The sequence below is a fragment of the Mus caroli genome, unplaced genomic scaffold (genome assembly GCF_978045245.1).
Source record: "Mus caroli unplaced genomic scaffold, Mus_caroli_1 scaffold_1, whole genome shotgun sequence".
Lineage (NCBI taxonomy): Eukaryota > Metazoa > Chordata > Mammalia > Rodentia > Muridae > Mus > Mus caroli.
In genome coordinates, this window is record NW_028227256.1 from 90,508,557 (window position 1) to 90,529,515 (window position 20,959).

General features: G+C 49.2%; 1 protein-coding gene across 1 annotated transcript; it reads right to left on the bottom strand.

Annotated features, from left to right (window-relative positions):
* Positions 1–6,023: 6,023 nt before the first annotated feature.
* On the bottom strand, positions 6,024–19,095 carry Pdcd1 (programmed cell death 1). The gene is made up of 5 exons (XM_021174525.2): positions 18,979–19,095; positions 7,918–8,277; positions 7,472–7,633; positions 6,812–6,846; positions 6,024–6,257 (listed from the first exon to the last, which is right to left on the bottom strand). The coding sequence occupies exons 1-5, from the start codon at positions 19,052–19,054 to the stop codon at positions 6,024–6,026; spliced, it is 867 nt and encodes a 288-aa protein (XP_021030184.1). The 5' UTR covers positions 19,055–19,095.
* Between the last annotated feature and the right edge of the window lie 1,864 nt (positions 19,096–20,959).

Genomic DNA, 20,959 nt, shown 5'->3' on the forward strand with positions numbered 1-20,959 from the left:
AATGAAGAAGCTTCCCCCCAGAAGGGCTAAGCTCTAAGCCCCGGCTCTATCTTGTCCCCACTTGGGAACATCTACTGGCCTGGCATCTGGCTTGATCCCAAGTGAGCCCTAAACATCTCTCCTCCTAGATTCTATTGATCCTGTCACCCTGATAAGCTATGACTACTAATGGTGGCCCTCTTGGGGCCTCAGTGTCCCCTGACTTCAGTGAGGGGTGCCAAGCCTCACTCTCCACGGATGGACAGTCTTTCCCTCAGCTGCTGAGGCAGCTTCTGGAGCAGGCAGAAGGTCAAGGCTCACATCTCCCTTCCCAGAAAATAAGATTCTTGTCAAAACCTAAACTCTGTCCCCATTAAGTGCCAGCTTGTCATCATCTCCCCAGGTCCTGGCAGGCACTCTGTGACTCGCCACCTCTGACAGTTTGTCTTTTCATGCAGACAGCTTACTACCGCCGCCCCCCCCCCCCCCGCCCCAGCACAGTGTTAGGATTCATCCATGGTGTAGCAAAAGCCAGACTTTCCTTCCCTCTCAAGGCTAGTGTTCCAGTGTACTGGCAGACTCTATCTGCTTCATCCACTCATTCCTGATGGACATATGGGCAATTCCCACATTCACTCTTGTGAGTGAAGCTCCTATGAGTGTGGAACCAAAACATTTCTTCTTTTTTATGTATTTTTATTTTTTAAATACATATATGCATACACACACACACACACACACACACACACACACACACACACACACACACAAGCCCTGTCTTCAGAAACACACAGACGAGGTCATCAGATCCCATTATAGATGGCTGTGAGCTGCTATGTGCTATGCGGTTGCTGGGAATTGAACTCAAGACTTCTGGAAGAGCAACCAGTGCTCTTAACCACTGAGCCATCTTTCCAACCCATTTTTTTTCTTTTTTTAAATGGCTGAAGAACATTTTACCTGTATGCTTGTTTGGTTTTGGAGTTTTTGGATAAAAACCTATGAACTGCGAAACAGCCATTGACTGTATATAACGGGCAGGTCTGTGGTGCATTTATGCCCACCAGGTGTTTCTAGGCACTTGCTACCTGGTACCAGCCTCCTCTGTCCACACCCTGAGGCCAGGTTTTTGGAGGCTGGACAAATGCAGGAGATCTTCTTAGTGAGAGGGGGAGTCTGACCAGGACAGAGACACTAAGGTCTATCCAATGGCTGGAGAGATGGTTCCGCAGTTAATAATGGGCACTGCTCTTGTAGAGGACAAAGGTTCAGTTCCTAGCACTTAGACCAAGTGGCTCACAATTGCCTGAAACTCCAGCTCCAAGGGACCAAATGCTCTCTGTCCTCTGTGGACGTAGTGATGCACGTAATTCATGAAGATGAACACACACTCACCTTTTTACAAAATATTATAGGCTAGGTGTGGTATTACACCTTTGATCCCAGTACTCTGGAAGCAGTGGCAGCCAGATCTCTGAGTTTCAGGCCAGCCAGGGTTACATAGAGAGACCCTGTCTCAAACAAACAAACAAACAAACAAACAAACAAACAAACAAACAATATAACTGTTCTGGTGACCCTAGTGACTGGGACAGATGTCCTGTTGTTGCGGATGGACTAATTGCCCCCTGCAGGAATTCCACATCTTGAACCCTTAAGAAATCGAGAGTTCCCCTAATATACAAAAAGGCCTCACCCACATCGGCCCATTGACCTTGTATGACTGAGAACCACCAGGACTCAGCCTCTAGTCCTCACTGTGGATCTAGGTGCCAATCCTGCCTTCCACAGCTAGAGGGCGAGTGTCTAGCAGATTCCCTGCTGCATCTCCAGCCTCCTCCATCCGGCAGGGCAAGACTGAAACAGAAGCCTGGTTCTCCCCTCCAGACCAGTTAAGGAGGGCATTCGTACCTGGGAGGTGGAGAGGAGAGAGCAAAGGGAAGAAACCTTTTGGGTGAGGCGCAGCATGGGTGCTTGGAAGCTCGGACGCCTGGGTCCTGTGCCCCTGTGGTCAGCTCTGGTTTGTGGTGGAGTAGCCACATCAAGAGCTCTCCTGAGGCTGCAGCCTCTGCGAGAGATTAAGGACACCACAGTGGGAGGGGACAGGTGCTGGGTCTCAGCCAGGCGATGACACTTGTGCCTGGGGCAGAGCGAGCGGATGGAAAAAATGAGTTCAGGGAGGCGCAGCTGCTGCTTTACGGGAAAGCGGATGTGAAGTGCTGACTGGTCCCTGCGGCTCTCTCAGTTCTTATCTGAACAGGGGCTGCCACTACCGGATGGCCTTGCCCAGAAGAAGCGCCTTGCACCCCTGAGCCAGGCGGGAGGTTCAGAGACCCGTTGAGAGTATGACCACTTCCTCCCGCCTGCTGTGCCTTTTTTTTTTTTTTTTTTTTTTTTATTTGAGCACTCCTCCAGCGTGCGCTTTCCCTCCCTGCTGTGTTCTTTGAACTTACAACGATGTTTTTGTAACAGCATATTCAAAGTGGATTAATCAGATTTTAATTCTGGTATGTTTTGATGCCCATATGGCTCAACTGTCATTTTGGCACAACCCTATAGCTTGCTTCTTTGCCTCCAGACACAGTGAACCTTCAGACACCGGTCATCCCTACTGCACTACACTCAGAGTCTGCTCAAGTTGTTGAGGCTACACTGTACACTGCTTATGGAGACAAGAGGACTTGAGTCAGTTCAGTTTCCTATGGCTGGGGCAGGTGTAGACTTAGCACTGAAAGCTCTGTGCTTACCTCCCTCCCCACGTTCCACAGGTCCCAGATGGGCAAAGGTTAACGCTATAGGCTTGGTGCCTTCTCCTGCCACAGAGGGGGCCTGGTCCCCTACAGATCAGGCAAGCCATCCTTGCTTTCCAATGTTTGTTCTCAGCCGGTGTGGTTTTCATTTGTATTTTTGTGATTATAAGTAAAATTGAATGCTCTTTCCTTGTTTGAGGTATCTGTGTTCATGGACACGCGTGTATGCAACATGCATCTATGAATGTGTGAACTGCATGTGGAACACACATTCATGCACACACACTGTATACACATGTGTATAGTCACATACACATGGTTATGTTCACAACACATGCATGCACATACACATTGTATATGCATGCATGCCTAAGCAGACATCGATGTATGTGCCTTCTAGTGTCTTGGTGAACTGGTGATTGGTTACACGTCCCACCCACTTTTCCATTGTGTGTTTAGATTTTTTCCTTTCTAGAGTTTTTAGATCTTCATGTAAAATGTATTCTAGATCTAATTTAATTTTAGATGTAATTATAGATCTGTGTGATAGCACAAATGTTTTAACAGTTTGCTTATGATATTTTTCTACTGAGTTGTGGCTTTTGCCTTCCACTTTATCGTTCTTGAGCCTAATGTGTCTGTCTTACTCTGAACTGTTCCTTGTCTGAGGTACTTTAATAGCTAGGGTTTGCCTCACACCCGTGCTGTTTGGGAACTTGCTCTTACCTATTTGAGATTCTTGCAGGCTTCCTTCCCATACTGCCTGCTGGATTTGGGACTGAGCAGGTGTATTGCATGTGGTGGAAATCTGAACACCAACTCAGGAGAATGCCAGCACTGAGTGCAGGCTGTTCTCTACTTTCTTACATACATTAGAGTTATTATGGGTGAGGCTTTTTTTTTTTAAGTCAGAATGATGTTGAGTTTATAGATCAAGTAGGAAGAGCCACCATGCCTGTGGTATGGAGCCACCATGAGTAGCACTCTGATCTGTGGGGAGGCATGTCTGTACCCTGCTTCTCCTGCAGCCACCTCACATACTTCTAACTCATTGATTCTCACCTTGGGTCTCGAACCCCCACAGGGGTCGTATATCAGGTATTTACATTACGGCTTATAACAGGAGCAAAATTACAGTTATGAAGCAGCAGCAAAACAACTTTTTAGTTGGTGGATCACCACAATCTGAGTAACTGTATTAAAGGGTCGCATGAAGCAGTAGGAAGGTTGAGGACCACTGTAGGTAATGCCTCATCTGCACTTGTGGTGGTGGTGGTGTGTGTGTGGGGGGACAGGCTGGAACTCCACCTGCTACCCAAGAGGGCTTCTTGAACAGTGGAGAGCCACCCATTTCTTGATGTCCACCTTATTTCTATGAGCCGTGTGACCAGACTTCTTTATGTCGTTCCTGTGAGTTTTTTTCCAGCACCCTGGCTCACTCTCCTATAACCCTGCTTGTCCAGGAAGTGGCATCTCCTTCTCCCCTGCCCAACATGGAGTGATGGCAGTGAGCTCAGGAGGGACTAGAAGGGCTAGGGAGTGAGGGAATAGGTGGCTGTAAGCACCCAAGCACCCAAAGGCCTTGGGCCAGGGTCTCCGTTATCCAGATAGAGGTCAGAGATGGGTGTCTGCCTTCCGCTGTGATCAAGTCAAGACCCCAGGACAGTGATGGGTTAGGAACCAGTTTATCCTTTTTCTTTTCTTCTTTTCTTTTCTTTTCTTTTTTCTTTTCTTTTCTCTTTTCTTTTCCCTTTCTTTCTTTCTTTCTTTCTTTCTTTCTTTCTTTCTTTCTTTCTTTCTTTCTTTCTTTCTTTCTTCCTTCCTTTCTTTCTTTCTTTCTTTCGTCCTATCCTGTGTCCTAGGGAGGGACCCACAGATACCTCTCTCACAACAAGATAGACTTCACCTAGCCCATTGAGATGGCTCCCAGCACATGACATCAACCCTGCTGGGAAGGACTCATAAAGGACATGGCAGGGGACACAGGCAAACAGCCCAGGATACCTTCCTGCTGGGGTGAAGCTTGGGGTGTGTTGCTGTGGGAGCCTAGGAAGGCCTGGTATCTGGAACATGTTTCTTCCTCCATGTCTGTGTTTGAGGTCTTTCATCCCTGGGTGGTGACATGTAAATGTGGAGAGGGCATGACTGTATTTCAGTGATGGCAAGGACAGACTCAAGCTGGGCCTGAGCGGGGTGATGCCTGCCTTACTTAGCCTAAAACCTCAGCCCAGCCCTGCAGCTCTTCCTCCCCATTGCCTCTGCCCCAACACACCCACAAGTAGAACAGCACTTCTTAAAGCTTTTGGTACCATTTAATTATAACGGGCTTAAACCAAAGGAAAGGGACTTGAGCCCTGGTCATTTTGGGTGCCCACCAGACAGCTAGACTCTTGCTTCCCTGACTGTCTGAAGTGCTTGCTCATTTCAGAGTCCTAGGTGTGAAGGAGAGCCAGAACCGAACTCCAGAACAGAGTGAATGAGGAGATTCTAACACCCCAGTGTTGGTGTGCGTCAAGATTATGTCCCCCTTTCCTTCCCTGCTGCCAACATGGACTTTGTCCTTTTGGTTCCTAGGAGGGGTAGGGAGAGTCAAGTGCCCCCCTGGATGTGTGGGTGGCTCTAGCTCTGCTGGTTCCCTTTATTGCCCTAGCTTCCTTGCTGTAGAAAAAAAACGGAGGTACCTGGGCATACAGAAGGACAGCAGATACGCTCACGGAGCTTTTGCCTGGTAAGTGCTCATGCTTCCCAGCCCCCCGAAGCTAGGAGCTTTTCGAGTCTTCATCAAAACTTTTCCAGACCTTGGGATCGGTTCAGTCCCCCAGTCTACGAATTTCCCACCTGAGTATCTCCCAAGGGTGGCTTTAGGTGCTGGGCCCATAGTATACCTGGACCCCCTTGTTATGGGGTTGCCTTACAGGGCCATTCAAAGCAGGGTGTACTCAGGTCCCTTCATTTCCAGGCACAGAACCCACAGAGGCCATAGGCTATAGTGTCTCAAGTCCCTAGAAGTGCCCAGCAGTAGAATTCAGGAGACATAGGCTTAGGCCCCAGCTCTGCACCTTGTGACAATAGGAAACTGGGAAGGCTGCTGCTTCCAGCTTGTGGTAAACCTGAAGTGAGCTCTCACTCAACAGTGCATGTGCTGGAATTGGTGCAGGCGCTGGGCTGTCATTCCAGCTAGCTCAGACCCTGGGAGGCTTGGCTGAACTGTAGCCTGCGTGCTCCTCTTGATGGAGGGATGGACCGGTGCTCTCTGTGGAGGGTCTGCAGTATGCTAATGGCTAAAGAATCTGGTCAAAGAGGCCAAGAGCAATGTCCATCCTCATGTCTTGGAGGCCGAGGACCCTGCAGGCCATCAGCTGAGCCCCTACGTCCCATGGCTGAGGCACCCAGCCCTTCAGTGAAGACAATGGTGGCATACTCTGTGTGCACACAGGCAGTAGGGAGCTCTGGCGTCTTCTCTCGTCCCTGGAAGTCCAGCTCCTCGTAGGCCACACTGGGGACAGGTGCTGCTGAAGGCTCCTCCTTCTTCAAGGGGCAGGGGAGGGGGGAGAAGAAAGAGCCATTGATATAGTCAGTTGGGGGGTGGTGTGTGCATCCCATAATCTCAACCCCTCCCTATGCTGGGTTTCCAGACTGACACTGGATTTGGGGTTTTTCTTAGAGCAAATTCACCTCAGCCATGGAAGCTGGGACCTGACCCAACAGCTGTCCAGGCACAGAACCCACAGAGGCCATAGGCTCTCCATTGTCTTCTGTGATATTTAGGGTGCAGCCCCTTGTTTCTGGCCCAGTTTCTATCATTAAATGTTTCCTGGCGGGTTTAGGATTCCAAAATTTGACTTTTGCACCTTGTCTCTGCACAGAAGAAAACAAGTCGTGACCATGTTGGACACGACAGGGGTACGCACAGTGGGGTCAGCTGCTGGGAGGAACAACAGGATATGGCTCTGGGGGCCTGGTGGAAAATGGGAGCTGGGTTCTCCAGGCTCCAGCCCTGTAGGCCCCATGGTCTCTCTACCTGTACCAAGACCTGGAGGTGGCCTGGGATAGATCACTCAAGAAAGGAGACTCATACTCACCAGAGTGTCGTCCTTGCTTCCAGCTCCTCTGGCCTCTGTTGAGACATACAGTTTGGGTTAGAGGGCAGCTACAGAGCCATCTTCCCTAGTGGAGGAATGTCCTCCCTCTGTCTCTCTGTCTTTCTCTCATGTGTGTGTGTGTGTGTGTGTTTTGTGTATTTGGGAGGGGCGTGTCAGGCACTGAAGAGAGCTAGACCATGGGCAAGCACCAGCTTTTCCATCACCATGGGCACCCTTCCCATTTATTAACTGGGAGTTCCTGGTGGGACAATGAATTGAGGAGTAGGGCTTGCCACAGGCACAGGTGTATCAGTGTCCCCTTTCCTGGTGTACCACAATGCAGGGTAGGCATGCAGCAGATATTAGCTGTGGCCTCTTAGCTGGCTGATGACCAGACCTCCTGGAGTGTAGGAATGGTCCACCCATGACAGGGGCCTGGAGGTGGACTTAAACCTTCCTTCCAGCCAGAGAAATGGCAGCTCTCACTAGTTGTTTAGGAAAGCCAGCAGCCTGAGGCTAGGTGTGGGTGGGGTGGCCACAGGCTTTTGTAGTGGTCAGAGTGTGTGTGGTGCATGACTACCCTTCTGGTGATCTACGTATGTGTGAAGTATGGTGACTACAAGGTTTGGTGGGACAGAAGCAGGGTATGATGAGCCTTACCTGACATACCTGTTGAGCAGAAGACAGCTAGAGCCCAGGCCAGCAGCAGCAATAGAGGGATACCCACTAGGGCACTCATGATACCAATGACCATGCCTTGAAACCGGCCTTCTGGTTTGGGCGAGGGGCTGGGATATCTTGTTGAGGTCTCCAGGATTCTCTCTACAGGACAACAAAGAATAGAGTTCTAGGACACCAATAGTATATCTTCTTTAGGGGCACATACCCTGCCCTCAACAAGTCCCAAGGGACTATTTTAGATGGGCAGTGACTGGCCACCCACCCTAGTTTGGCATGCCCTACCATCCCTTAAAGGTAAATGGGCATCTGAGGATTTCCACAGGGAGAGGGACAGCATCTTCAAGGCTCTGGGCAGAGCCATGGCGGAGAGCCTAAGAGGTCTCTGGGCAGGAAGGGATTGCCCACATAGGCTCTACTAGCCTCACCTGTTACCACGAGCTCTGCTCTAGGACTCTCCTTGATTTTTGGCTTGGGGGTCAGGGAGATGGCCCCACAGAGGTAGATGCCACTGTCGTTGCGCCGTGTGTCAAGGATGTTCATGTGGAAGTCATGCCTGTTGGGCAGCTGTATGATCTGGAAGCGGGCATCCTGGACAGGCTGGCTCGAACCATTACAAAAGGCAGCCTGCTTTTCACGCTGGTTGCTGGGACTCAGGCGGTACCAGTTCAGCCGAAGATCCTCCGACCAGTTGGACAAACTGCAGGTGAAGGTGGCATTTGCTCCTTCTGACACTGTGAGCCAGGCTGGGGAGAAGGTGAGGGACCTCCAGGGCTCATTGGGGACCTCTGAGATACAGAAGAACAAAGAGCTGTAAGGAAGGAGCCTGTACACCCTTTCTGACATCTTTTCTGAAACCCCTGGAGAGGAATGTGCTCTCAGACCCATTCCAGGGCAGAATCTCATAAGCAGTTCCCCCTACCTAGGAGCTTGTAGCTTCTTGCGGGTTGTGAATAAGTAACCCCCAACAAGCAGGGCTCTTCCTTCAGCATAACTGAACCTAAGGGCTGGAGGCTAGTATTCTGTCTTTTGAGACTTTGGGATATTTTCCCTGAAGATGTCTCTACCTTCCCACTCCTGTTCAAGATGTTCCAGGCCTGACCTGAATGTTCCAGCCTTAGACTTCTGGTAGTTCTGTCTAAAGGGTCAGTGGGATAGTGAGGTGGGAGTGTGTGGGGTTTCCATGGAAACCTCAGACTTGGAGAGGGTGGATTCTTTAGTAAGCTTGGGGTCCAGGCGGTATCTTGTCCCAGGGAGCCCACCAAGCATGTCAGAGCTACCCTGAGTAGCAGAAGGCATAGGGTAGCAGTCATGTCTTCCAGCCAGTTCAGAGGTCACAGCAAGAAGCCTCCAAAGATCAGCTGTGTCATTGTCTCTCAAGTGGACAGAAGGTCTAGGCTCACCCAAATAAAGTGTTCTGGGTGGTACTACCAGGGTCAGGCAGCATGCAGGGTCTTATGGCTCTTTTCAGGAAATGCCTGTCACACTGGCAAGCTTCTTGCCACATACATGCACACTGACACGTAACACATAACATTCCACCAGCACTCAAAAGCACCCACTACTGGGACCCATATGATGTCAGCAGTTGAACCTGCGGTCGGGTATGTAGGTGCGGTCGGGTATGTAGGTATGGTCAGAAGCCTCAGGGTCAAGGAAATACAGACTTGCTGAGCACACACATATGGGCCTTACCCAGAGGAGACTGACATGCACACAGGAAACAGGCACCAAGACATCTTTGAAGCTGCTTTGGCCTCAACTCTGTCTTGGCTGCCAGCTCTCTTTAGCCGATGTAGTCATTTGGCAACTGGGGCTCATAGAGAAAGAGCCAGTGCGAATAGAGACATGTCCCCAGCTGCATCCTTTCCAGCCCTCTGCCCTCTCCTCCCACGGATTGAGTAGTCATATAGGGAGGGAATTCTACCCGATTACACAGCCCAGGGCACTGCACCCCAAACCCCACACCCACCTCTGATGTGGGGTATTTGACAATACTAACCGGGCATGGTTCCTTCCCAGGTGTACAAAGAGAAAGGCTGTGCTGCCACAGCTAAGGTTATGGGCTCAGAAAGCAGGGGTCAGAGGCAAAGAAGAGGGGCCAGTTAGGGAGAAGCTGGATGGGAGGAGAACTGAGGCCCAAAACACCTGGCAAACAAGGTATGTGAAATCTTCCAGCGCAGAAAGGAAGCCAGAGATACTTGGCAGAGCTGTCTGAGGTGAGCAAGCAGACGTCAGCAGAGGCAAACCCCAAGACATCCATCCGCACCATGTAGCCTTGCTCAGAAATGGTCTCCATCACCACATGGCAAAAAGCAGGACTGCACTTTCCCTCCTTGATGTTCTCAGCTGTACCATGGATGATTCATACAGATAATCTAGTGTCACTTAGACCTGAGGGTGGGTGTGGTCTATGAGCTGGGTCTGGAGAGCCTCAAGGGTCAGGATCCCTAGGTTCCATGCAGAGTTGGTGAAGACTGGGTCATATGGTTCCAGGCAGGGTGGGCAGTGGTCCATGTTGGTCTGTATGGGCCAGAAGAACCAGTGGTGTCAGGGGTCCTTGGAGGGACTAGGCCCAGGCTAGGGGTTGCCAGTATGATGTCTTCCCATTTAAAGTTCTGTTTCTTCTTAAAGGGAACACAACCACCATGGGGACTTCTAAATACTCTTTCTTTGGCTTGAAATCGTGTGTCCAAACCACACACAGCTAGCAGGTCACAACCTAGTAGTGTCAATGGCTCTTTTATTTAAACATCCACTCAAGAAACATACAAGCCTTTTTCAAGAAAGCCTCCAGCAACTACAGTACGGTTAGACTCAGGTTTGACAAAGTAGACACATCTCATCCTTTTAGGTTCTATCAGTGTGGTCTGGTCTATGGTCCTTGGAAACCTGGGGTCCCTTTACCAGTACTCCAGGAAATCTTCAGTCTGTGCAACACTACTCTGACCCACCTAGATCCACTACTACAGCCACACTGAACCCCCAATCTCCAGAGTCTCAAGGCTTTCCAGAGTCATGGGACCAGAAGAGCCCCAGAAAGCTAAAATGGCACAATGCCCCTTCTTTGTTTTGGGCAGGATTGTCACACCTGCCCAAGGTCACCTGTGATCTGTGAGTATGCTAGGCACCTCTGTCCAGTTACCATCTCCCATCCCCTTTGATGGGATCCCATCTACTTGGCTTTGGGACCATGGTGTGTCCTCAGAGAACCAGCTGCTACCCGCTTCTCAAAGTTGACCCCTAGGTTGTCCCAGATGAGCTCTTGTGTAGACATTTGTTAACAGATGGCAGATCCTTGTCTCATCTGTTGTTTGCTTCCAGATCTCTCGTGTTCCTCTCTGAATGTGTGATAGTTTGAGTCACTGTCCCATTACTGGCTCTTTGTTATTCCTCTGATGGCAGGACCTGTGACTTCCCAGGTCTCTGTCCTTTTATAGGTCTCTGCCTGTGTCCATCCCAGGGCTCTTTTTAGGTCCACAACCTCTTTACTCCTCCTAGCCATCTCCCCTCAAAATTCTTCCATAGAACTGAGATGTGCCTTCTCTCAGTGTGCCTGGTGAAGAAAACAAGGGAGGGCTTCCTCACAGAGGATGTTTTGCTAGAGGGATGGACAGGAGGGAATAGGCTTTGGCAAGAGAGCATCTATCTCCAGAGGCTACCAGGTAGTAATACCATAGGGAGGATACCCTCAGGCATTCAGTTCATCCATAAAGAGTAAAGTCCCCCCCCCCAACCCCCAGTAATGAATAGGCCCCTGGGAGAGCTGCTGGGAATTGGGCTGAGTATGATGACAGCTAGAGGGGTCAACACTAAGCCACTGCAGTGATCCCTGCTCCCTGCACTTCTGAGAATGTGAGATAGCTACTTCTGTGACCGAGGCCCCAGACAGTACCTCTGAGTCTCCCTTTCATGCTGTGGATGCCTGTGGAACATAAAGGCAAATGGAAATGAAGTGTCACAGTGGTTAAAACACATAATGGTGACTTGTTTTTAAGAGACAGGAACTGGCTAAGTAGCTGGCCTTGAACTCACAACTCTCCTTCTACTTCCTAAGTGTGGAGATTGCAGGCAGATATTGTCACGCTGTGATAAAGACAGACTTCTGATCCATCCTATAAACAACCACCAAACCCAGACACTACTGCATATGCCAACAAGATTTTGCTGACAGGACCCTGCTATAGCTGTCTCTTGTGAGGCTATGCCAATGCCTGGCAAATACAGAAGTGGATGCTCACAGTCATCCATTGAATGGAACACAGGGCAACCCAATGAAGGAGCTAGAGAACGTACCCAAGGAGCTAAAGGGGTTTGCAACCCTATAGGAGGAACAACGTGAACTAACCAGTACCCCACAGAGCTTGTGTCTCTAGCTGCATATGTAGCAGAGGATGGCCTAGTAGGCCACCAATGGGAGGAGAGGCTCTTGGTCTTGCGAAGATTCTATGCCCCAGTATAGGGGAATGCCAGGGCCAGGAAGCAGGAGTGGGTGGGTTGGGGAGCAAATGTGGGGAAGGGTATAGGGGACTTTCAGAGAGGAAACTAGGAAAGGGGATAGCATTTGAAATGTAAATGAAGAAAATATCTAATAAATAAATAAAAAAAGAACCTGGATTGAAAAAAAAAAAAAAAAAAGACAGACTTCTGATTAATCCACAGGTGGTGGGTAGAGAGGAGGTGGGACAATCCTGCTATCTGGGCACAGTGGGTGAGGACTTCCCTGGGTCCCTGAACTGTGAGTTCTACTATTTTGATGCTGTCTGCATAACCAGAAACTTCACAGGAGAGAGAATGGAAAGTTGGGGAGGTGGCCCAGCAGGTAAGAACATTTGCTATACAAGCATGGGGACCTAAGTTTGGATCATCAGCACCCAGATAATAGACGGGCAGACGGGATGTGCCTGCAATCACAGCATCGTAGCGGCAGAGACAGGGGGATCCTTGGGGATTTATGGCCAGTCATTTTGGATGGAAAAACACAGGTTTCAGGTTTAGTGGAAAATGCTGTCGCAAGGAAATAAAGGGCCTCATAGAGTTATTAATTCACTTAAGGCTATGGACACAGACTCAGACTTTTTTTTTTCTAAGTGTTTTAGGACAGGGTTTCTCTGTGTAGCCCTGGTTGTCCTGAAACTCACCCTAGACCAGGCTGGCCTCAAACTCAGAGATCTGCCTGCCTCCGCCTTCCAAGTGCTTGGATTAAGGCCTGGTGCCACCAAACCCTGCTTTAACCTGCCTCTAAGAGAACAATGTAACAAACAACTACCTTGGATTTCCCATGTGGTTGGCTTTTACAACCTAAGCAATGCATGGCTGCAATCTTAAGTTAGGTGTTGGTCCAGACCCTGATCCAGCTGAAAGCAGCAGAGACAAAGGTTGAAAGCAATGTTCTCCAACCTATCACAAAGGTTGGAAGCCTCCATTTATGGGTGTTGGTTGATAGTGGTGCTTGTCTGGGTCAGTGGGGATCAGTTGGAGACAGTGACTTAATCCTTTGTAAAACTCTGTTAAACATTTCTGTAAGGTATCCCTTCCCTCCCCATAAGATGCTTTTCAATACAGACAGAGCCTCTTTGCTAGGGACAAACACACACACACACACACACACACACACACACACACACACACACACACACATGAGAGAGAGAGAGAGAGAGAGAGAGAGAGAGAGAGCTCATACAGCAGACAGATAACACTCACAGACACAGACAGCCATGACACTTACAGAACAGGCGACACAGGGACAGAGTCACAAGACAATCTTCAGGCAGGCAAAGACATACAACAGACAGACAGACAGGCAGGCAGGCAGACAGACAGAGAGGATGGAAACCCTGTGGAACAGGAAGTCGAGAATTCTAATCTGGATTCTCTTGGTTAAATGACTCCAAGGAGAAATGCTTCTCTTTCTTTCATTATTGGTGACTCAGAGTTAATAACACATACAATTTGCATAGAAGTAGAGTAATGAGGCAGGATATCATCCTCTGGCCCCATGGACATCAAAACTCACACCCGTGTAAGTTTCATGGGTCTTTGGCGTTAGCTCAGTTGCTAAAGTGTTTGCCAAGCAAACAAGACTGATTGCTAGCACTTATTTAAGGCCGGTGTGGCAGCACACACGTGCCTGAGATCCCAGTCCTGGGAAGGCAGAGACAGGAGGACCCCTGAGGCGTGTTGAGGAGCTAACCTGGCTTTCCAACAAGTTAGGGCGTTTCAGGCTCGGAGAAAGACCCTGTCTCAAAAATTAAGGTGGAGAAAAATTAAAGACGATGCCTGATATGGATCTCTGGCCTGCACATACAGTTCACATACATGCAGATAAACACATACATGCGTAAGTATGTACATGCACAAACACGCACAGACACACTCCTTTCATTTGTAAAAATCAACAGAGCAGCCTGACTTTTGCTTGGCAGTGTGCATGCCACTGAAGAAATTTGGCCCCCTCTTCACATTTAGGTCATATTGTCTCTCATCTTGTGGGTCTCTAACCAGGATATGAGAACCTAGGACCGGCTGGGACCCCTTTTGGGAATGCACCCAGAAGCAGCCTTATTGAAGTCACCCCTTTTCTACAGACCTAGTGAGGCATGGGGATCAGATTGTGATGATAAAGATCCCCTTTCCCCTGCCCAACCTATCTCAGGACTCCTGCCCCTGGAGGTCCGGAGTGGGGGTTCCGATGGTGATAAGCTAGCTTTCTGATCTTCAGCCCCATTTCTGTCCAACTGATTTGGGAGCTTTCACCCAGGGATCATGCCATCAGTGAATGTCTGACCCCAGAACACTAACTCCAAAGTAATATACTAACTAGTGATACTGGGAAGGGAGAGTTGCAGAGGCCACTGGGAAGCCACTCACAGACTGTTGGATCAAGTGCTGTCTAGCAAGGACGCTGGTTTGTAAGATTGACCGTACTTGCTCTGTCCTTCGATATGATTCCTGGAACCACTCTGGGGACTCTGCAATCTTTCCACTGGCAAGAAGGTCTCACCAGAGGCCACCTCTTGACTCCAGACTCCCAACTCCTAGAACCCTGTGGTGATCAAACCTTGTTCTTCATAAATCACCCAGTCTGTGGCGTTCTGTTACAACAACAGAAAAGGCACTAAGTAAGGCTATCGACTCCAGGGAGCCTTCATGGGCTTCTTAGCCTTTACACGTTCTGCATAGAAGATAAAAATCAGAAATGACAGGGGGCTTCTTGGTTTCCCTGAGCTCGCTCTTGAATTTGTGTACAAAGGTGAGTTGATGGGTGGGTGGCATGTTCTGGTTAGCACTGGGAAGTTGAGAGGGAGAGTCCTGTTAGTCAGAGCCTGAGGCTAGAGGGCCACAAGGCAAGCTCACTGCAGACCACAAGCTCCTGAGTGCTAGGGCCAAATCATAACCACACTGACACACACAATACCTTATTTAGGCAAGACTCATCTGGGTGAAAGGATGGTCAGGCGGGTGACAGGGGTTCCCTTATTTGTTACAAAAGGATTGTATTCCCCATGTCCACCTGGAGAAATATCCTCAATATGAGGATCCCAGAAGGGCACTTAGAAGGATTAGGAGAGCTATAGTATCAAGTAGATGTGGGATGCTTCAGACACCCCACATGTCCTGCCTAGGCTGTTAAGGGCACAGGCTTACCAAGCCAAAGGAGAAGCAGGGGACCTACAGACATTCAGCCAAAGCCATCTCTCACAAGGGTCCCAGCCAGGGAGAAGCAAGTCATCCAGAAGCATGATGTCAGAGCTCTAGCTGCATCCAGGTGAGGATGTGTCCCCAGAGAACTAAGGAGGATGAGGGATAAAGGGCTTTCTAACATTTGCCACTTATGCTTAGTGATCTAGAACATCACAGTGATGTGAGAAAGCGGGAGATGGGGGATGAGTTGTTCCTAACCTCATGCTGGAATCTTTACCCCAGGACCTCAGGTTAGAACTTTGGTAGGAATGGGAGCTAGCTATAGGATTAAGATAAGGGGAAGGCCTTAGCTAGTAGGACTGGTGTCTGCATAGAAAGTGAATTACGGACACTGTCTGACACCTGTGGGTGAAGGCAGAAGTGGAGGATGTATCTAGATACCAAGAAACCTAAAGGTTGCTGGAACACTCAGAGGCAGGAAGGGGACCTGGCACATACTGGCCTACAGGGACTGAACATCCTCTTCTCTTGAGTTCCAACTTAAGAACCTGAAGCCTGCTGGGAGTGGTAGCACACACCTTTAGTCCCAGCAGAGGCAGGTACATTTCTGTGAGTTTGAGGCCAGCCTGGTCTACACAGCAAGTTCCAGGACAGCCAGGGCCACACAGAGAAACTCTGGCTTGGGGGAATAAAAAGAACCTCAAGTCTGAGACATTGCTTCCTAAATCCCCTCTCCACCAACTGTGGTACTTGGTGACAACCATCCAGCCAAGCCAACGAAGGCCGAACCAATAAACCAGGTGAAGTTGTATGTGCCTGGGATCTCAGCACTCGTGAAACTGGTACTGGACAATTTTGAGTTTGAGACTGGCCTGGGAAATCTGATGAGACATTGTCTCAAAAAAAAAGTCAGTTTTTAAACTAATATATTTCTATCTATCTATCTACTATCTGTCTATCTATCTATCTATCTATCTATCTATCTATCTATCTATCTATCATCTGTAACTGTTTTCTAAATATCTATCCTTATACAGATAAGTCTAGCTCTCATCCCTCATCAAAGAAGACTCTTTTTGCAGCATAAGGAGATGAATGCAGAGATACACAGCTGTTCAAAATGTAGAGAGAGTAGGTGACCGTGGGTTGTGTAACTCCAACTGGTATGTGTGGGATGAAACCTCTAAGCCTAAGGCGCACAGAAGAAAATGTGATAAGGTTCTAAGAGCCACAGGCCCAGGACACCTGTTGATAGTGTTCTCTTGACAGGGAAAGCATACCCATGGATTCTGAATCATGGTCCACTAAACACAAGGTAAACATAATTATAACATCACTTGACACACAATTGTGAACAGAGGGAACACCACATGGTCTCATCCCTATGTAAAGAGCTATAGGAAGCTAATGACAGAGGGAGGATCTGTTGCCTCAGAGACATGGAATTCCCACATAGGTTGTCCAGTCCCAAATGGTCAACCCTGAACATGTGTACACATGAGCAAAGCTATATGAATTTCATAAGTTATATATATATGTATATATATATATATACACACAGGTGTGTATATACATATATGTACATGATGTATATTTTTCAAAGGTATAAATTACAAAAAAGCAAATCTGACTTTAAGAAAGGTGTCTGAGGATATGTTTGGCAGTTTTGACAGTTGGTCTGAGTAAATCTCATGGCCAAGGCAATACTTGTTTCTACCAAATTATAGGCGAGAGGCTAGAAAAATACCTCAGCAGTTATGAGCTCTGGCTGATCTTCCAGAGGACCCAGATTCAATTTCCAGCACCCACACGGCACCTCACAACCATATATTTATTACTCTAGTTCCAGGGAAGCCAATGCCTTCTTGTGGCCTCTACAGACATCAGACACACACGTGATGCACACACACACACACAGGCCATACATCATAAGGTAAAACAAAACAAACCAAAACAAACAACAAAAACAACAACAAAAGAATGAAAGGAAAAAATGTGGATGAGAAAATGCTAAAGAGACTGACTGGTATATTTGGAATGGAACCCCTAAGCTCAGGGAAAAATCACAGAAGAGTGTGTGATCAGGCTGTAAGAGCCAGAGGTCCAGCACACGTGTTGATAGTGTTCCTTAGACACAACTGGGAAAAATGTAACCATAAACTCTGAATCAGGGCTGTCTGAACATAAGACAAGCCCAAGGTCACCATGCTCACCAATGGTTTTATGGACTAACTTATGTTTTTTTTCTTTTTTCCTATAAGGCAGCCAGACAGGTCTTGAACTTTGATGGGCATGATCCACTATGACTGTCTTTAGTCTGAGTATGAGATGATCCATTTCCGAGCCTGAATTTTGCTCAACTTAGACACTAGACAGCCGCTGTTGAGGTTGGGAGACTTTTAAAACAGTCAGCATGAGAGGGACTGTCTGTGGGGAATGACAGAGAGAAAGAAGGGCGGCCAATCAGGAGGGAAGAAATGCACTAGACTAAAGGTCCACGGCCGCCAAATGGCACTGGCCTGTGAGGTGTCCCACGTTGAGCTATTCAGGTCATGAAGGAGGCATGCCACTTTGAGACATTTGTCAGAGACAATCTACAGTAGGCCTGCATAAATACATCTGTATCTCCATATTCTCTCATCAAAGTTTCATTTGCGGACATGCCCAGAGTGTCAGGTCACCAGAGTGAGTCATAGTCCCCTTTCTGCCTCAGTTGCTTCTCTCCAATGACACATACTCCTTCCGACTTTGCTCCCTGGGTTTCCTGACAAGGTTTCCCCAAGGGAATCTTTCACCATTTCATCTTTCATCTTTCATCATCTACCATGTTCAGGTCTGTTTCCTCCATCCAGTCTTGACAGCAAACCATGGGCTATCTTAAGAGGGTACGTGGAGGGAAAATGTCCCTGGCTTCCTAACCAGCCTTAGCCTGCAACCCAGGAGAGGGCCTGTGGTGGTGAGCACCCAGCTCCCAGTCCCATCCTGTTTTCATGGTAGTGAAGAGGCTGGGGTGAAGGTGACTGGGACTTCATATGAGCAAGGGAACATCATTGCAGGTCAAAGATGTTAAGGCAGCACAAGAGTATAAGCTTGTCTGGGCCACAATTCCATGCTCTGCAGATGTAGCTCTGACCTAGGAGTTTGTTGACATCCAGGAGAAACAAAGTTCCTCCTGGTCCCAGGACCAGGTTCTCAGTGAAGGTTGGCTTAGTTCAGAGGGTGGGCAGGGGCCAAGGGTACAGGGTAGTGAGGAGTACAGGGAGCTGTGTTTTCACTGAGGAATTTGAGCAGGATTCCTGGACCCCTCTGTTTCACCTCCCCCTCCCCCCAGGATGCTATGAGGCCAGGGATATGAACTCGGGAGTCCCCCAGAAGTGCTAGCACGGGAAGCTTGTCCATGAGGGTAGACAGCTGATTATACTCTTGGATCTTCAGTCATCTATACAGTGTGTAGGGCAGGCTCCATGTAGGGATGTCCCCAACCATAGAAAAACACAGAGAAAGGCCAAGGATACCAGGGCCTGGCAGAATTCTGAAGCAGTGGCTGAGGTCAGAGCTCTGTCCAGACCTACCATCACTTCACAGAGAGGGACACAGAAGATCAACTGAGGTTAGACAAATGTTCTGTCTGTCTAAAAGCAAGGAGGGGGTGGATTTTGAGCCCCAAGGGACATTTCACCTGTAAAACCCACCTAAGGCCAATCTGTGTAACCAGGAGCCAATCCGTGTAACCAGGGACAGAGGTGTTCCTCCCCTCCAGTAATAGGAACCGAGGGTGAACATTTCTTCAAGCCCTGCCCCAGCCACCAACCCCAATCGATCCCACATCCCTAGGAGCCACATACCTAGAAGCCACCCTGATTGCCAGCTCAACTGCAGCACAGCCCAAGTGAATGACCAGGGTACCTGCTGGACCCACATGCCCAGAGCCCCTGGCAGTGCCGCCTTCAGTCGCAGTCTCCTCTTCCTCCTCCTCAGCTGCTCAGGCAGAGTTGACTGTAGCGGAAAGGAAACTGTCCCGGGTCATGTTGGAGGGAGGAGACCTGTTCTTGGCTCCCGCCCCCTCTTCCTCCACCTCCACAAGGGTGGGAGAACAGGCAACCATCCGTGGGGGAGGGGCATGAAACGGGGAGGGGAGTGGGAGGGAACGATGCCTGGGAGGAGCAGGTAAGGGACTAGTGAGAGACTGGGGAGCAGAGAGGGGGGAGAGAAGACTAGCTGTCCTTGCCTCTTGTCCTGCTATGGGGTCCTCTCCATTTCAAGCCCCTCTTGTGGGTAGGTTTGGTCTTTTCCATTCCTGGTACCCTGATCGAGCCTTAGCTCCCAGGGCTGAGAGAGACTGAAACTAGGGCCAGACTCTTGTCCCTTTGGAGGGTGGGTGTCGAGGCCTGGCTTTGGTACCTATGGCCGCAGTGAGGGCAAGCTGGACCCTCCCCTACCTTGTCTGTCATGTGTGGCCTTAAATGCCCTGAGCTATGCTTTAGTCCTTTACTACTGAGGAGCAAGAGCCCAGCTATCCCACATGCTCCCGTTTGATGGGTCAGAGGAGGCCTCGAAGGGCTATAGTGAACATTTCCTAGGACCCCGAGACGATGCCTTTCCTCTCCAGACACCCCTGTAGGTTCAGAAAGACCCTGGGCCTGGTCTTGCTTTCTCTTAAGGCTTTTCTTCCTTTCAAGATGCTGGATCTGCTGCCCGGATCTCACTGTTTTCTCTGCTTCTACAGTTATCTTAGGTTTGCTAGCTCTGCTGCCCTGCATCTTTCTCTTCCCCTGAGAAAAAACTAACACCAGGCTGGGGTGGACTCAGTTTCTAGGTCTTTCCCAGTCAACCTTCCTCAGTCCCTAGGAGGTGGGCCTGTTTCTCTGGGATTAGGTGGGTTGGGCCAACTTGTGTGCATGCATAGTACCTGGCTGGCTAGTCATTTCTGGGGCATTCTGATGATTTAACCATTCTGCTCTCTGTGTTTCGCCACAGTGAATGGGAAAAAAGGGAAAACGAAACTGCTAATATTAGCAATGAGATGTGTGGGTCTCACCACTCAAAAATAGGCAGCCCGGCTGGAAACGATCTGGCAACTGCCTCAGCCACCCAGGTTCAGAGGCACCAGCTTGGTGGGGAAGGAAACATTACTTTGAACAGCACAGAAATGGAAAAAGAGTGTGAGGCACAGACTGGCCGCCTCCAGTCTCAGCATGGGGCCTGTGGGCAGAAGCTAGGGGGATCCCCTCCCCACGCCTGGCTGTTACAGAGCCTCCTTCATACCTTTATGTCTTTCTGGCATGCTCAGGGTAGCAAGACCCCCATCAAGGCTGGGTGATTAGATACTGGCTACGAGCCTATTGTGAATTCTGGACAGATTCCACCCTGCCTTGCTCTGATGTTCTACCTAGAATCTTCCTATGGGACTCAGACTATACAGAGCAGATCATGAGGCTGGAGAGGAGCAGGGGCCTGAGCAGCAGGCTTTCAGCACATCCCTATTGCTTTCCACATCACCTCAGGCCTGCAGGTACTGGGATAGCTTTCCGTGGAAAGGGAGAGGACCTCTGCCTATCTTTCTCTGTCCCCTTCTGCTGTACCTTCTTCCTCTGTATTATCTCTGGCTCTTACTTTCCCCTCTCCTCCCTAGCAGTGTGGTGAGGAGCAAGACTGTTGCTGGAGTAACCCTAATTGCTTTCCCTATGCCAATAGCCACACACATGCAATCCTCAGCACACATGATAGAGCCCACACAATCTCACATATACTATCCTGCAATAAACACACACAATCCTCAGGACTCACGCTATCTTCAGATACATATGAGATCGCTAACACACTCTA

Bases quoted from the DNA above. Each gene is read 5' to 3' on its own strand.
- Pdcd1 (XM_021174525.2), bottom strand. From the start codon at position 19,054: ATGTGGGTCCAGCAGGTACCCTGGTCATTCACTTGGGCTGTGCTGCAG. The intron at 7,634-7,917 runs GTGAGGCTAGTA...GTTGTCCTGTAG, and splicing joins AGCAGAGCTCGTGGTAACAG to AGAGAATCCTGGAGACCTCA. The intron at 6,847-7,471 runs GTAAGGCTCATC...ATGTCTCAACAG, and splicing joins CTGCTCAACAGGTATGTCAG to AGGCCAGAGGAGCTGGAAGC.